The sequence below is a fragment of the Pristis pectinata genome, chromosome 31 (genome assembly GCF_009764475.1).
Source record: "Pristis pectinata isolate sPriPec2 chromosome 31, sPriPec2.1.pri, whole genome shotgun sequence".
In the NCBI taxonomy this organism is placed as follows: domain Eukaryota; kingdom Metazoa; phylum Chordata; class Chondrichthyes; order Rhinopristiformes; family Pristidae; genus Pristis; species Pristis pectinata.
Genome location: NC_067435.1, coordinates 10,312,505 through 10,325,889, shown reverse-complemented (window position 1 = coordinate 10,325,889; position 13,385 = coordinate 10,312,505). Strand labels below are relative to the sequence as shown.

The following is a 13,385-nucleotide window of genomic DNA, read 5'->3' as shown; positions in this document are numbered from 1 at the left end:
GCCTGCATCAATCACTTCCTCTGGCAGCTCGTTCCATATACTGACCACCCTCCAGGTGAAAAAATTGCCCCTCTGTTTATGAATAAATCTTTCCCCTCTCACCCTAAACCTAAGAGCTCTAGTTCTTGATATCCCATCCCTGGGGAAAAAACGATGCGCCCTTGCCCGATTTTACCCCTCTTGATTTTATAGAACTCATGAGATTACCCCTCATTCTCCTACGTTCCGATGAATAAAGTCCCAACCTGATCAGCCTCTCTCCATAACTCAGTCCCTTGAGTCCTGGCAACATCCATGGTAGTATAGTGATTAGCGTCACACTTTACAGCGCCAGCGACGCGGGTTCAATTTCAGCCATTGTCTGTAAGGAGTTTGTACGTTCTCCCCATGACTGTGTGGGTTTCCTCCAGATGCTCTGGTTTCCTTCCACATTCCAAAGACGTACAGGTTAGGAAGTTGTGGGCATGCTATGTTGGCGTCAGAAGCGTGGCGACACTTGCGGGCTGCCCACAGAACACCACGCAAAAGATGCATTTCACTGTGTGTTTCGATGTACATGTGACTAATAAAGATATCTTATCTTATCCTTGCTAATCTCCTCTTCACTCTTTCCAGCTTAATAGCATCTTTCCTATAGCAGGGTGACCAAAACTGAACACAATATTCCAAATGAATTGCTGATGCCCCTAGTTTTCGACTCCCCTATCTTGGGGAAAAGACATTGACATAGATGACAAATAGCAATGGCCTAGTACTGACCCCTGGTTAACACCACTAGTCATGGGCCACCAGTCCGATAAACAACCGTCTACATCACCCAGAAGTGTTCTTCTGATTGGCAGTGTAGGCACTGTATATTTAATATCTTCGTGGGATATTTCACAGTATAGTTTAAATATTGAACCAGTTAAAACAGCCCACAAAGGGAATCAGAACAGTTGCAAAAGCAATCTTCATTCTGTTGTACCAACTGGATGGGGTAGCACTGATGCTGTAACATGAAACTCCCAGTGAGGAGTTACACTCATACCCACTTAGAGGTGCCATGGCCCTAATACTGACATTACCAGCCCTGAATTTAATGGGCAAGGCATCGCACGGATTAGCTCCCTGTGAGCAATTAGGAGCACCAGGTATTTGAATTAATCCCCATATTCTATTGGACACAAACATGAAGATTGGAAATATTCAGCAAATTGAGGATTATCCGTGGAGAGAGAATCAGTTATGTTTTGGGTCAACGACTGTCCACCAAAAGGATCAGAGTTTATTCATTGTACAGAACCAGGGTGGGATTGTTTGTAACTGAATCTGTGCCCCTGAACACTGAGGCCGAGAAAGTGCACTGAGAAACCAATGACTACTGTTTGTACATTAATCGTAAAGGGTTGTTCTGTGATTAATTGTCCTTTTTAAAGCATATCTCTACTGACTAAGTCTTCGATTGTTTTTCTGTGTCATCTGATGTTGACTTTTAGCTGGTGTTTATTTGATAATGGAATTATTTCTCTGTCTTTTAGTCTCATCACTGGCAACAAACGTGAATGACACACTGGAGAAGCTGAACCAGACTCAAAGAGAAGGTAAGTTGATCAGATCAGTTCTAAAGGTTGTTTATATTTTTACAAAGCACCCAACACACTCTGATCAAGAGGGAAGGGGAGATTGGGAATCCATGGCACATGGAGGGGGAAGTCATAGAGTCATACAGCATGGAAACAGGCCTTTTGGCTCAATTGGTCCATGCCGACCAAGATTTCCATCTAAATTAGTCCCATTTGCCCGCATTTGGCCCACATCCCTCGAAATCTTTCCTATCCATGTAATTGTCCAAGAACATTTTAAAACCTTTTAACGGGCCTGCATCAACCACTTCCTCTGGCAGCTCATTCCATATACTGACCACCCTCCAGGTGAAAAAATTGCCCCTCTGTTTGTGAATAAATCTTTCCCTTCTCACCCTAAACCTAAGACCTCTAGTTCTTGATACCCCATCCCTGGGGAAAAAACGATGTGCATTTGCCCGATTTTACCCCTCTTGATTTTAGAACTTCATGAGATTACCCCTCATTCTCCTATGCTCCGATGAATAAAGTCCCAACCTGATCAACCTCTCTCCATAACTCAGTCTCTTGAGTCCTGGCAACATCCATGGTAGTATAGTGATTAGCGTCATGCTTTACAGCGCCAGCGACGCGGGTTCAATTTCGGCCATTGTCTGTAAGGAGTTTGTACGTTCTCCCCATGATTGTGTAGGTTTCCTCCAGATGCTCCGGTTTCCTCCCACATTCCAAAGACGTACAGGTTAGGAAGTTGTGGGCATGCTATGTTGGCGCCGGAAGCGTGGCGACACTTGCGGGCTGCCCACAGAACACCACGCAAAAGATGCATTTCACTGTGTGTTTCGATGTACATGTGACTAATAAAGATATCTTATCTTATCCTTGCTAATCTCCTCTGCACTCTTTTGAGCTTAATAGCATCTTTCCTATGGCAGGGTGACCAAAACTGAACACAATATTCCAAATGGGCAGCTGATGCTCCTAGTTTTGGAATCCCCTATCTTGGGGAAAAGACATTGATATAGGTGACAAATAGCAATGGCCTAGTACTGACCCCTGGTTAACAGCACTAGTCATGGGCCACCAGTCCGATAAACGACCGTCTACATCACCCAGAAGTGTTTTTCTGATTGGCAGTGTAGGCACTGTATATTTAATATCTTCGTGGGATATTTCACAGTATAGTTTAAATATTAAACCAGTTAAAACAGCCCACAAAGGGAATCAGAACAGTTGCAAAAGCAATCTTCATTCTGTTGTACTAACTGGATGGGGTAGCACTGATGCTGTAACATGGTACAACCAATGAGGAGTTACACTCATACGCACATAGAGGTGCCCTGGCACTAATACTGATATAACCAGCCTTGAAATTAATGGGCAAGGCATCACACGGATTAGCTCCCTGTGAGCAATTAGGAGCACCAGGTATTTGAATTAATCCTCATATTCTACTGGACACAAACATGAAGATTGGAAATATTCAGCAAATTGAGGATTATCCGTGGAGAGAGAATCAGTTATGTTTTGGGTCAATGACTGTCCACCAAAGGATCAGAGCTTATTCATTGTACAGAACCAGGGCGGGATTGTTCGTAACTGAATCTGTGCCCCTGAACACTGAGGCCAAGAAAGTGCACTGAGAAACCAATGACAAATGTTTGTGCATTAATTGTAAAGGGTTGTTCTGTGATTAATTGGCCTTTTTAAAGCTTATCACTACTGAGTAAGTCTTCGATTGTTTTTCTGTGTCATCTGATCTTGATTGTTAGCTGGTGTTTATTTGATAATGGAATTATTTCTCTGTCTTTTAGTCTTATCACTGGCAACAAACGTGAATGACACACTGAAGACGTTGACCAAGACTCAAAGAGAAGGTAAGTTGATCAGATCAGTTCTAAAGGCTGTTCATACTTTTACAAAGAACCCAACACATTCTGATCAAGAGGGAAGGGGAGATTGGGAATCCATGGCACATGGAGGGGGAAGTCATAGAGTCACACAGCATGGAAACAGGCCCTTTGGCTCAGCTGGTCGACGCCAACCAAGATTCCCATCTAAGTTAGTCCCATCTAAGTTAGTCCCATTTGCCCGCATTTGGCCCACATCCCTCTACACCTTTCCTATTCATGTAACTGTCCAAGAGGTGAAAAAATTACCCCTCAGTTTGCAAATAAATCTTTCCCCCTCATCCTAAACCTAAGAGCTCTAGTTCTTGATTCCCCATCCCTGGGAAAAAGACGATGCGCATTTGCCCTATTTCACTCCTCAGGATTTTATACACCTTGATAAGATCACCCCTCATTCTCCTACACTTCAATGAATAAAGGCCCAACCTGCGCAACCTCCCACCATAACTCAGTCCCTCGAGTACCAGCAACGTCTGTGTTAATCTCCTCTGCACTCTTTCCAGCTTTATAGCATCTTTCCAATAGCAGGGTGACCAAAAGTGAACACAATATTCCAAGTGCAGCCTCACCACCGTCTTGTACAATTGGAACCCAACATCCCAACTTCAGTACTCAATACCCTGACTGATGAAGGCCATCTTCCCAAAACCTCCTTCACTATCCTGTCTGTGATGCCATTTTCAGTGAACCATGTACTTGTACTCCTGGGTCCCTCTGTTCTACAACACTCCTCAGAGCCCTACCATTCAGTATGAAAGTCCTACCTTCATTTGTCTTCCCAAAATGCAACAACTTTCACTTATCTGAATTAAACTTCATTTGCCATTCCTTGGAACATTTACCCAGCTGATCAAGATCCAGCTGTAAATCCTGATAGCTACCTTCATTGTCTGCGAACTCATCTATTTTTGTGTCACCTTCAAACTTACTAACCATGCCTTGTACATTGGATAGACCCATTGTCATGCGGAGTGAGGATTAGCTGGAAAACTAACACATTCACTACATATTCTGTTCTTGCATCAGCTGATAAATATATCCTTTAAGATGTTATCCCAAGGTCTTCTGATAATTTTTGTCGCCAATCTCAACCACCACACTTTGGCCAAAGGCACGAGAGGGCTGGGATGGGGCAGGGTTGGAGTGGGCAGGGGTGAGATGGGGGTGGTGGAGAATGGAGATCCTTTCCCTCAATCTCTCTGTCATTCACTGTGTCTCCATTCATATTTTTCATGCTTGTTTCAGTAGGCACTGATATGCACTGTTTTATAAATGGGAGCTCCTGTGGTGGGAGATGCTGCCTCTTGTTGAAGCAGTTGGATGGGAGAAAGGCCGACAAACTATGCCCATCGATAGAGGTTCGGCTTGTAACAAACAACAAAGGGAAGGAACAGGTAGGAAAGCTGTTATAAATTCCAGTCACACTCCACCAAGTAGCTCTTCAACTGATGGTCGCAAACCAAATGCTGCTGGGTACAGGCCTTGTTGGGGTTGGGGGTATATCCATTCCTGTGGGCACCCCTTGGCTTGCCAACTCCCTGCCCATCCAAGCCCACCACCCACCCCACATGGGGAGCAGACGTACCCCATCAACACTGGGCATCATTGGATGGGCATCTGGAGCTCCCACAAGGTTTTCTGTGGATTGGAAGGGGGAGGGTGGGGTCGGTAGGATAGATCTTGGGTGGCATAGTTGGTAGGACCAGTGGTTTGAGGGGGGACTTGGGAAATCTGTGGTCAGGGGGCAGTTTCACCCTGGGATAGGTTGAGGGTCTGGAAGTTAGAGAGTTGTGGGGAGGGGGTTGGAATTGGTGGGAGGGGTTTCGTGGGCGCAGTAGATGTGAGAGAGTGGCAGGGAGGGGCGCAGGATTTGAGTTGGGGGGTGATGGGAGGATAGGGTGTGAGTGGCAGTGTAAGGAAAGTGAGTGTGGGAGGGGCAGTTGGAGTGGGGAGGGGATGGGGGAGTAAGAGAATGGGGATGTGTGGCAGAGGGATTGGGAGCTGGGGAGGTGGAGAGTGGGGGGAGCAGGAGTGGGAGGGGGTGAAAGTGGGGGCAAGTGGTAACGTGGAGAGAGAAATGGGAGAGTGGAGTGCGAGAGAGAGAAAGGGAGGGCAGTGTAAATGTTGGGGGGGACAGAGAGGCAGGGCAAGGGGGTTGGAGAGATGAAGGGAAGGAGGAAGTCAAGGTTCAAGAGCAGGTGATGAGATTAACAGTGCGGTCTGGGTCACTGCTGTTGGAAGGGCACCTTACAGAACTGCCCTCCCCAGAATTCCTCTCCTCCAGACCTACACCACTTCACTCATGGCCCAGGTATCTCACTGGAGGTCCTGATCTGAACAATTTCAGAGTCTCCAATACTGAATACTGAAAGGCTTGGATAAAAGTGAACGTGAAGAGGATGTTTCCATTAGTAGGAGAGTCTAGGATCCGAGGGCACAGCCTCAGAGTAAATGGATGTCCCAGTTAAAACTGAGATGAGATGGAAGTTCTTCATTGAGGGTGGTGAATCTGTGGAATTCATTGCCACAGATGGCTGTGGAGGCTGAGGCAGAGGTTGATAGGTTCTTGATTGGTAAGGAGGTTGAGGTTTACGGGGAGGAGACAGGAGAATGGGGTTGAAAAAGAAGATCAGCCATGATTGAATGGTGGAGCAGACTTGATGGGCTGAGTGGCCTAATTCTGCTCCTATATCTTATGGTCTAAAGTTCCGTGTGCTGAGCTTGTGCTGAAGTTAGTGCCTAGAAGTGGAAGCATCGCCCTGTTGATATTCAACCCCATTGTGCTCCAAGGATTAGCTCTCTTGTCTGCCTTTTAATAGTAATCATGCACAAATTGCCTTGAACAGGACTGCTCAGAGACAAATACTGATAACTCCAACAGCATTGGAACCCAATACGAGACAACATCAGTTAGTGGTGTTACCGCATCCAGCGATGACCAGGTCAGTTATCTTTACATTTCCAGCTATCGTAGTCCAATGAATGAATCTTCTTCTGGATTCTGAGCTTCCTCTCAACCTATAGCCCAGGGAAAATCACCAGTGGTGATTTATTTATTAATTATTCTGGATTGGGGGAAATAGTTATCAACAAAGCCAGAATTTATTGCATTTGTCAATTGCCCTTGAGAAGGTAGTGGTGAGCGGCCTTCTTTAACCGTAGCAGTCCTTCCTGAGAAGGTGGTACCACAGTGCTGTTGGGTAGGTGGGGTTTAAGGATTTAGACCCAGCAACGATGAAAGAGCTGCAATAAGTTTCCAAGCCAGGATGGTGTGTGACCTGGAGGGGAACCTGCAGGTGGTGGTGTTCCCTTGTGCCTCTTGCCCTTGTCCTTCTTGATGGGTCTGGGAGAGCATCAGGGTGAGTAACGGCAGTGTATTCTGTACGTGGCACATTCTTCAGCCACTGTCCGCCAGTGGCAGAGGGAGTGAATGTTTTAACGTGTTCGATGGGATATTTAAAATGGTCTAAAATTAAATGGAGGTAAAGAATGAGAGAATTGAAGAAGAAGAAATTGGAAATGCAAAGCAAATTGGTGAACAATGGGTTAAGATTTCGAATGAAACCTTTTTTAATAGTGTGACAAAACTTACATACAAAACACTCCCAGTTTTTCTATTCAGAACCAATTGATGAAAAGACTTGACAACATTCTTTGGATTTTTGAACTTGTTTATCTTGCAGGTATTTTAAAATTGACATCCTGTTTTCTTGATCAGTCATGCTCTTGCGAAGTGCTCTGTCGACTGAGGGAGTTGTCCTTGGTGGTGGGTGGATTTTGACTCAGGAAGTGCCCTTGAGTGGAGGCCTTGGGATGTGACAGTGAACTAGGGAAGATGGTGTATGGGGGCTTGCCCAAGAACTCTGTCATAAGAAGATAAGAGATAGGAGTAGGAGTGGACCATTTGGCCCCTCAAGTCTGCTCCGCCCTTCAATATGATCATGGCAGATCTGATCTTGGCCTCAGTGACTATTTTCCTGCTGTTTCCCATAATCCTTGGCTCCCTTTAAGACTGAAAATCCAACAGGGCATGACTACATCCAATGACTCATCATCCATGGGTCATTCTAGGGTCAAGAATTCCATACATCCACAACTCAGAGGAGAAATTCCTCCTCATCCCCATTGTAAATGGGTAACCCCTTGTTCTGCAGTTATGCCCCCTGTTCTAGATTTCCCCACTAGGAGAAATATCCTTCCAACATCCACCCCTTCAGAACCATACACTTCAATAAGATTCTTCTAAACTCCATTGAGTGTAGAATCCAGCCTGCACATTGTAGACAACCCCTTCACTCCAGGATTCAACCTAGTGAACCATCTCTGAACTGACTTCAATACAAGTATACCTCCCCTTCAATAAGAAGACCAGAAGTGCATGTATTACTCTAGGTGGATTACATCAACCATTGTAATAAGACTTGACATGTTCATACTCGACTCCCTTTGCTATAAAGTAGGGTGTAGAGTGAATGATGCATCATGATATCTTCTGAAACTTCCATCTTGGTTTTGACTTAAAATTAACTATTAGCCTCTTGATTCCCACATGAATGGTACTGGAGTGGTGTTGTGAGGCAGGGTTCTTCGGGATCTTCTGGGATCAGTGAGTGGCCATCCTTTTGAGCTGCCAGTCATGAGGTCTGAGCGGGATCTTTCTGGATGTGAAGTTGCATAGCTGTTTGGTATTGAGGAGAAGGTAGTCATCTCTGATGTCAATGGACTTTCTTCTTTAGCTGAGGGTATTATCCCCATTTCAAATGACGTCATGACTAAATTTTTGGAATTGAAGGCAAAATATGGTCCACTGGAATGTCAGAGCACTACTCAAGGGCTGGGGTTCAATGCATCACTAAAGAAGGAACAGACTTGCAATCATTTTGTATGATTTGATTCCCAGCATTATTCCAAAGTGAAAAACGGCTAATACATCACATTGGAAGAACTGCCTCTATTAAACAGGTGAGCTACCTAGTTATTTTGATGCTCTTTCAATTTGTTGTAAAGGTAGACGGTGGTCCTGCTAGAAATACTTAAACATATTAATGGATTGGATAAAGAAAATATTTTCTTTTTTGGGAAAAGCCACAAGACATTGAGGAGTTACTTCAGTAGAGAAAAGAGGAACAATGAATTTTCCAAGAGAATGATTGGAACCTGCCACCATAGTGCTGCTTCAGTGCATTTGAAAAGAGACTAGATTACATGAGAAAAAAGGGAATAGAAAATGTGCTGAAGGGCTGACAATGCAGATTGAATTGGAGGATCTGTGCTGAGGATAATTACAAACACAAACTGGATGGGGTGCACAGCTTATACATACTGGCTGTACATTCTTTATGCAATTTGATCTCATAAACATCTGATTCAAGTGAAAAGTATTGACAGGGATGGTGGGGCGAGCTTAGTGAATGATCTGACTGTTATTGATTCTTTCTTTCTTGGTTCTTGGCGGACCATAAACAGACACATTCTAGGAAATTAGCCTATGTTTACCGACTGCACAATTACTAACATGGATTAACACGGCAAGTACACGGGGCTACAAGAGGATCTGCCAGAAGACCACTGATGGAAGAATTGGGATAACATGTTAAAGGATATATTTATCAGCTGATGCAAGAACAGAATGTGTGTTGAATGTGTTAGTTTTCCAGCTAATCCTCACTCCACTTGGCAATGGGTCTATCCAATCCTACGTACATTTCCACATCACTTTCCATAGGGAGCTGAGTGAGCCAGTGACCTGATCGTTCTTGGCTAAACTCAGCCACACCCATTAAAATCCCACCCAGTCAAAGGGTAGCTCCCTCCAATGGGTGAATTGAAGTGTTAGGGGTCTTCATTCAACCCTAGCCTCACAATGCATGCAAACACAGATGTAAACACACCCACCCAAACACACACATAAGTGCACACACACAAATACACATGTGCACATCCCCACACAAAAATACACATGCACTTCATACAAATTCATGCACACATACATAAATGCACACACATTCACAAATAAACATACATACACAAACATGCATGCACACATGCATACATAAATACACACACATTCACAAACATACACACACACACACACAGACCAAGCCAAGGGCAATATGTTCAGTTTGATTTATTCACCACTTTTGCAGAGTAGAGGACAGGATGAGGTGATTGGGACTGATTATGGTGAAGGAGAAGAATCATAGCTTAATTCGCCTGAACAACCCTGCAAAGCTTCATCTCATCAGAGGAAATTCCCAGGGAACTTTACCTCTGCCTAAAGCGATGGAACTTGACCCTACTTTCCCAAACATCACCCACTCTCACTGTCAGAGGGATGGAACTGCGAATGAATCTGCTCCCATTGCCCTTCCAGATCACAGCTGCTCACTGCATTCAAAACAACATCTGCCTCCTTGGCTAACCCGATGATGAAGGGAAAGAGTTCCCCGTTGTCAGAACTCTGTAATATCATGATTTAATCTCTCTTTCACTCTCCTTTTCTCAGGTTCCTACCCAATCGGGGGAGGGCTAGGTTGATCCAAGGGGTAAATGACCTGCTCTTGCTTTTAAATAACAGAGCAAACTGCTTAAAACTGGTAAAAGGAAAATTTTGGGTTACTTTGCACCAAGAATGATCCACATCTGAAGATGTTGATTTTGTTAGACTCAAAGCCAACACTGTTGGAACTGGGGCCTAGCTTCAAACTCTAAATCATCTCCAATTCTCTTACTTCTCTCCTTATTAAAGACAAAACTTGTTTCTTTAACCAAGCTTTTTTGTCAACTGTCTAAATAGTTATGTTATTTTGTTTTTGGCTAAAGCAACATTTTATTATATTAAAGATGTCTTATAAATGCAATGTTGTTTCTTTCTCTGAACTAAGTTGGCCTCATGTATTTAACTTGATGTACGCAACTCTTTTGTAAAAGTACATGCATTTCTGGTTGTTTTATGCTAATTATTCACTGATGTATATTATGTTCTTCCTTAATTACATTCTGAGTGTGTTTAAATTGATTATTTTTTTCTGAAGTGTTGGTGTGATGAGCACTTGGTGTTTGGTTACTGGAGGAGCCAGGATCTGGAGAATAGGTAGCGAGACTGATGGCTCTTTCTAAACTGAAAGATCAGATTAGCTTTGCATAATTTGATTTCAGTAGAAGAATTTTAATAAAGTAATTGCTTTTAATGAAAAGATAAATGAAGCTTAACCACACAGTTTATTAGGAATCTCCAGAGTTTTTAAATATAATTATGACTGAGGGGAATTTCAAACATTATTGATTCAGTCAATGCTACTAATTTTCTCTCTCTCTCACACACACTCTGTCTTTCACACAAACCAAATCTACCCTATCAATACCCCTCATCATTTTATAAACCCCTATAAGGTCATCCCTCAGCCTCCTGTACTCCAGTGAGATTAATTCAACCTATCCAATCTCACCTCGTAACTAAAGCCCGTCATTCCAGGCAACAACCTCTTCTACATTCTTTCTAATTCTACCACATCCTTTCTATAATGTGGGTGACCAGAACTGCGTACAGTGTGGCCTAACCAACATCTTGTACAGCTGTAACATGATGCAACTCTTATACTCAAAACCCGTGCCTATAAAGGCAAGGAAGCTAAATGCCTTCTTTGGTACCCCATCCACCTGTGTTCAGACAGTGGGGGAGGATGGGTGGGTGATATAGCAGGGACTCCATCCCTGGGCCTTTACACACATGGGAACTTCTCCAGACTGATGACCTTCAAAAGAAAGACCTCAGGTTCGGCTTCTAACACTCGGCCTGTGATCCAGCATTTGTGATGGTCATGTAGTCAGAGTGGAAACAGGCCCATCAGCCCAACCCATCCATGCCAACAATGGTGCCCATCTAAGCTAGTCTCATTTGCCCACATTTGACCCATATCCTTCTAAACCTTTCCTATCCATGTACCTGTCCAAATGTCTTTTAACTGTTGTTATTAAACTAAATTACAAAAATTGCAGGGAGATCTTGTTCAGCTGAGTAAGTGGGCCAAGGAATTGGCAAATGGAGTTTAATTCAGTTAAATGGAGTTTTTGCATTTTGGAAGGTCAAATAAAGGTAGGACTTTCACAGTGAATGGTAGGGCCCTGAGGAGTGTTGTAGAACAGAAGGACCTTGGAGTTCAAGTACATGGTTCTGAGAGTGGAGTCACAGGTAGACAGAGCAGCTTTGGCACACTTGCCTTCATCAGTCAGGGCATTGAGTATACAATTTGGGAGGTCATGGTGCAGTTGTACAGGACACTGGTGAGGCTGGACTTGGAGTACTGTGTACTGTTTTGGTCACCCTGTTGTAGGAAAGATGTTATTAAACTGGAAAGAATGCAGAAAAGATATACAAGGATGTTGCCAGGACTTAAGGGACTGCATTATAGGGAGAGGTTGGACAGGCCAGGACTTTATTCTTTGGAGCGTTGAGACTGAGAGGTGATCTTAGAGGTGTATAAAATCATGAGGGGCATAGATAGGGTGAACACACAGCCTTTTTCCTAGAGTTGGAGAATCAAGAACTAGAGGGCATACGTTTAAGGTGAGAGTGGAGAGACTTAACAGCAACTTTTGTTTTACACACAGAGGGTGGTATGTCTGGGGAATGAGCTGCCAGAGGAATTGGTTGAGGCAGATAAAATAACAGCTTTTAAAAGGCATGTGGACAGGTACATGGATAGGAAAGGTTCAGAAGGTCATGAGCCAAATGCTGGGAAATGGGAGTAGCTACGACGGGCATCTTGGTCAGCATGGACCAGTTGGGCTGAAGGGCCTGTTTCCACATTGTATGACTGTTTATTGAACTCAATGTTATCAAGTCATCACATTTCAAGATGTGTGGAGAAACCTCCTAAAAGGTACAAGTACCCAGGGCCATTTCTTCTCCAAGGGCCCGAGTGGTTTGAATGCCAGACGGGGAGCTGGAGTTGACCCATTTACCAAACTAAAGTCTGCAGCAACTGCTCTGAAAGCAGTGGCTCAGAGACTGTAGAGCTGCAAAGCACCACTGCCTGAGGTGTATGAGGGAGGCTGACTACTTCCGTACGTCATCGCTCCTCTGCCGCAAGATATGGTAAATGCAGCAGATTTTATCAGTATGCCTCTTGCACATCTCGCTTGGAAAGATTTTGAATCAGCTTAGCATTAAACCGCAAACGAGCAGAAAAATAGCAACAACATTTGTCTGATTAAAGTTTCCGTTCCTCCGTTAGAATTTCGGCACTGGTTGGAGACAATTTCAGGGTTCTGGCTGTGGGATGTGATAAAGACATTCAAATCAACCACATTGGTCCTTTATGGATATCAAGGCAACAAAGGGGACTAGGTGCTTACTTTGCTCTGGGCATCTATATATCAATTCTTCCTTTGTGTGGGTCCTTCAAGTACAATTACAAATTTAGAAACATAGAAAACCTACAGCACAATACAGGCCCTTCGGCCCACAAAGCTGTGCTGAACATGTCCCTACCTTAGAAATTACTAGGCTTACCCATAGCCCTCTATTTTTCTCAGCTCCATGTACCTATCCAAAAGTCTCTTAAAAGACCCTATTGTATCCACCTCCAACACCGTTACCCATTCCACACACTCACCATCTGAGTAAAAAAAACTACCCCTGACATCCCCTCTATACCTACTCCCCAGCACCTTAAACCTATGTCCTCTTGTGGCCACCATTTCAGCCCTGGGGAAAGGCCTCTGACTATCTACCAGATCAATGCCTCTCATCTTATACACCTCTATCAGGTCCCCCCTCATCCTTCGTTGCTCCAAGCAGAAAAGGCAGAGTTCCCTCAACCTGCTTTCATAAGGCATGCTCCGCATTCCAGGCAGCATCCTTGTAAATCTCCTCTGCACCCTTTCTATGGCTTCCACATCATTCCTGTAG

The 13,385-nt window shown here is 44.1% G+C and overlaps 1 protein-coding gene across 4 annotated transcripts in view; it reads left to right on the top strand.

The window, feature by feature from the left end:
- The window catches only part of LOC127584957 (uncharacterized), a 40,278-nt gene extending 31,242 nt beyond the window's left edge, over positions 1-9,036 (top strand). For all 4 annotated transcript variants that reach the window (XM_052042009.1, XM_052042008.1, XM_052042010.1 and 1 more), the window contains 6 exons: positions 1,521-1,583; positions 3,377-3,439; positions 4,721-4,866; positions 6,319-6,414; positions 8,373-8,434; positions 8,939-9,036. In XM_052042009.1, the coding sequence (XP_051897969.1) occupies positions 1,521-1,583; positions 3,377-3,439; positions 4,721-4,866; positions 6,319-6,414; positions 8,373-8,399 (395 nt within the window). In that variant the 3' untranslated portion in view covers positions 8,400-8,434; positions 8,939-9,036. The remainder of the gene's footprint in view (positions 1-1,520; positions 1,584-3,376; positions 3,440-4,720; positions 4,867-6,318; positions 6,415-8,372; positions 8,435-8,938) is intronic.
- The last annotated feature ends 4,349 nt before the right edge of the window (positions 9,037-13,385 follow it).